Here is a 3,477-nt window from a genome sequence, read left to right as displayed (position 1 = left end):
GCGGAAGGATAAGCACAAGAGCCTCACAGGAATTTTGCCAATAGAGAGTATAAGATTCTCATAAAAGAAACACTGGGAAAAATAAATTCCCTCAAAGCTGAGAAAAATAAATTCTCAGGAACAGATGATGCTTCAACATGCAGTAGCACATTGTGTGCTAAGCAGGAAATATTGCTCCCCCTCAAAGGTAGAATCAAGTACCAGGATCATGTTACTCCCCCTTAATTCATGCATAGGGTTATTCAGATGATCCAGCATCTGGTGGCACATACAAGCCTCAGCAACCTAATATGGCATACAATAACTACTCCCCCTTTTTAGCCACAAAATAGACAAAATGGGAACTGCATAAAAAATATCCAAACGCAGTGCAGATAGTAGCAGAACATAAAGTGCAGACAAAACATTACAAACCATGCACACTAGGTGCTAAATTCAGGGCTCAGCCCACAGACATGCAAAACAAAAAAAAGATAAAATCCAAATGAGAAAACATCAGAATTACACAGAAGCACTTGGGGAGGAATCACTTTCTTCTCCTTCAGTATCTGAGTCAGCTTCTTCTCCACCACTAGAATCATCATCATCTGCATCAGCTGCTTGAGCTGCAGCCTCTTCAACCCTGAGAGCATGTATCATCCTTTCAAACTGCAACTTCTTTTCATCTAGCTCTTTACAGTTTGCTTCCAGCATAGCAATCATCTCCTTCCTTGTCATAGGAGTGTCAGCAGCAGTATTTGATGGTCCAGCAATATCTGGAGCATGCTGTTTACTGAGCAGCTTCTGATGAATGGACAAAGGAGTTGCCCTTTTCTTAGCAGACTCATCCTCATGCCTTATATTCGGATGTTGGGACAAGATGATGTCACAGATCAAGGTTGGAAATGCAATGGGTTGCTTGGTGACAGAGGTTTTAGCATGCTGCACAACTTGATTGAAAATATATAGACCAGCATTAAACTTAGTACCAGTACCAATCATATAAATGAGCTTACCCAGATTTGTTGCAATATCAGATGCATGTGTTGTAGGAACCCAGTTGACAGATGCAATACGATTCAAGATGGCATACTTTTGGGTTAGCTTGACAGCAGGTACCTTCGCCTTCTTTGGCCAGGTTTTCACCTTTTCAGCTGTGATAGTTTTGCAGACCACATTGTCAGATACATCTATGTCAGGGTGAGGATCATCAGCATTACCTAGCACCTTGTTGATCACACTTGGAGAAAATGTCACACATTTTCCTCGAACAAATACCTTCTGAAATTCTTTGTCCAAGGGATTGTCACAACCTATAGGAATGTTGACAACAAACTCCCTAACCAGCTTCTCATAGCAGGAGCCTAAGCCCCACACAGTTTTGATCAATCCAGCATCATTGATCAAACTCACAATCTCTTCACATTCCAGAATATCTTTACCTAGTTCCCTTTCCAGAGCCAATCTTCGTTTGCAAATGATTCCCCATCGTTGAGCATAGGATGGAAGATGAAATGAAACATTGTCACAAGGAAAGTCTTCAATGTCAGGAGCAACAGATTGAGGCATGGCCTTCTTAGCAGACATAGCCTTCTTAGCAGGAGGCTTGATGCTTGAGTCATCCTTTTCAGCTTCAAATTCAGAGTCACTTGATGGTGCACTCTTTCTTTTCAGTACACCCTTTTTCTTTTCAGGAGGAGGTATAGACTTGCTCCAACTTTTCTTAGGCCCATACTTGACAGGCTTCAGAGTAGTGTCCTTTGCTTTCTTGGTGACAGCAGGGGTAGTGGTAACAGCAGGTGCAGGTGTAGTGGTCCTGCTTCTCAGTCTTCTCCCAATTCCTTTCTGAGTAGGTGGAGGTTGCAGATCTTCTTCAGAGGGGACTTCATCAACATCTACTATGTCCTGCTCTTCATTGGTGGTTTTCTCAGAATCTTCACCAGCTTCATTTTCTGGTTCAGAATCAGCCACATCTTCAGGGGTACTTTCTTTGTTTACTTCCTCTTCAGTGGAAGCTTCAGTATTAGATCCACTGCCAAACGACCCAGTGGCAGTGTTAGCATGTGGGCTAGATCCTCCTTTGGATGCTTCAACATCCTTCTCAGCATCAGTTGGTATAGAGGATGGTTCAACACCAGTTGGGGCATCGGTTACAACAGCCTTTTCTTGAGATTTTTCAGCAACATCAGTTATGACATTCGTGGGAACTGTCATACTCTCAGGAATACTAGGATTATTGCTCACACCAACATTTTCAGCAATATTTTGGGTTTTTCCTAGGGTTTCAACAGAACTAGGGTTTTCCTCTACAGAAGGGTTTTCTTGATTCACCTTTTCAGACACAGACTTAACAGACGATTCAACATTCGCATTTTTGTCGGAGGCAACATCATGCGATTCCACATTCGCAGTTTCAGAAAGATCCTTATTCAAGTATAGATCAGACATGCTCCAACCCCTTTTTATGGGAGATTGGGGTTTCTTCTTCTTAGACCTAACAGAATCAGACTTAATAGAGATTGAGGGAGACGATTCACTTACTTTCTTAGTGGATTTTGCAGATTTCTTCTTCTTAGAAGTAGTTGCAGGAATACTTGATAAAGGCATCGCATCTACCACAACAGTTGTTCCTTCCTTCTTAGACTTTGATCTTGTTTTCACAGTATCAGCAATTTTGTTTTTGATCTGAGCGGAACCGGAAGATTGAGACATTTTCACAAAGGACTTGTTGAAGTTTTTGAGATTTTTGATGATTTGAGATGAAGATTTGTGTTTGAGGATCGCAGCAGAAAGTTCAGAGGAAGTTGAAAGTTTTGGAACGAAATAATGATGATATGAGAGTTGATAGCGTGTACTAGAGCAGTTATGGAAAGTATTTTTTGTCTTTCCTTGATTTACGTGCGCCAATAGATGAAATTTGGAGAACAAAACGGTTGCGCGCACATAATGCCTTAACTGCTATAATTCCTCAAATAGGCAAATCCCCAATTTGCCCCTAAGCCTTTCAAACTGATTTGCATCTAAAGCTTTGGTAAAAATATCAGCTACCTGTTCTTCAGTTGCAACATGCTCCAGTTTCACAATATTTTCTTCCACCAAATCCCTGATGAAGTGATGGCGAATGTCAATATGCTTTGTTCTACTGTGCTGAATAGGATTTTTTGAAATATTTATGGCGCTTAAATTGTCACAGTACAATGTTAGAGCATCCTGTTCAACATTGTATTCCTTAAGCATCTGCTTCATCCACAATAATTGAGAGCAACTACTCCCAGCTGCAATGTACTCAGCTTCTGCAGTGGATAGAGAAACACAGTTTTGTTTCTTGCTAAACCATGAGATAAGATTTTCTCCTAGATAAAAACATCCTCCAGAGGTACTTTTTCTGTCATCTGCACATCCAGCCCAATCTGCATCACAATATCCCATCAACCTAGCATTGTTGGTATGGGAATACATTATTCCATAATCAGAGGTTGCATTGACATACTTCAAGAT

General features: G+C 41.0%; 1 protein-coding gene across 1 annotated transcript; it reads right to left on the bottom strand.

The window, feature by feature from the left end:
- Positions 1-501: 501 nt before the first annotated feature.
- LOC123886311 lies at positions 502-2,691 on the bottom strand. Its single transcript, XM_045935638.1, has one exon. The coding sequence runs from the start codon at positions 2,689-2,691 to the stop codon at positions 502-504; it is 2,190 nt and encodes a 729-aa protein (XP_045791594.1).
- Positions 2,692-3,477: the final 786 nt, after the last annotated feature.

The sequence above is a fragment of the Trifolium pratense genome, linkage group LG5 (genome assembly GCF_020283565.1).
Source record: "Trifolium pratense cultivar HEN17-A07 linkage group LG5, ARS_RC_1.1, whole genome shotgun sequence".
In the NCBI taxonomy this organism is placed as follows: domain Eukaryota; kingdom Viridiplantae; phylum Streptophyta; class Magnoliopsida; order Fabales; family Fabaceae; genus Trifolium; species Trifolium pratense.
Note: the sequence above shows the minus strand (reverse complement) of the source record. Positions and strands in the feature narration are given on the sequence as shown.

Coding starts and splice junctions, on each gene's coding strand:
- LOC123886311 (XM_045935638.1), bottom strand. CDS start 2,691: ATGTCTCAATCTTCCGGTTCCGCTCAGATCAAAAACAAAATTGCTGAT.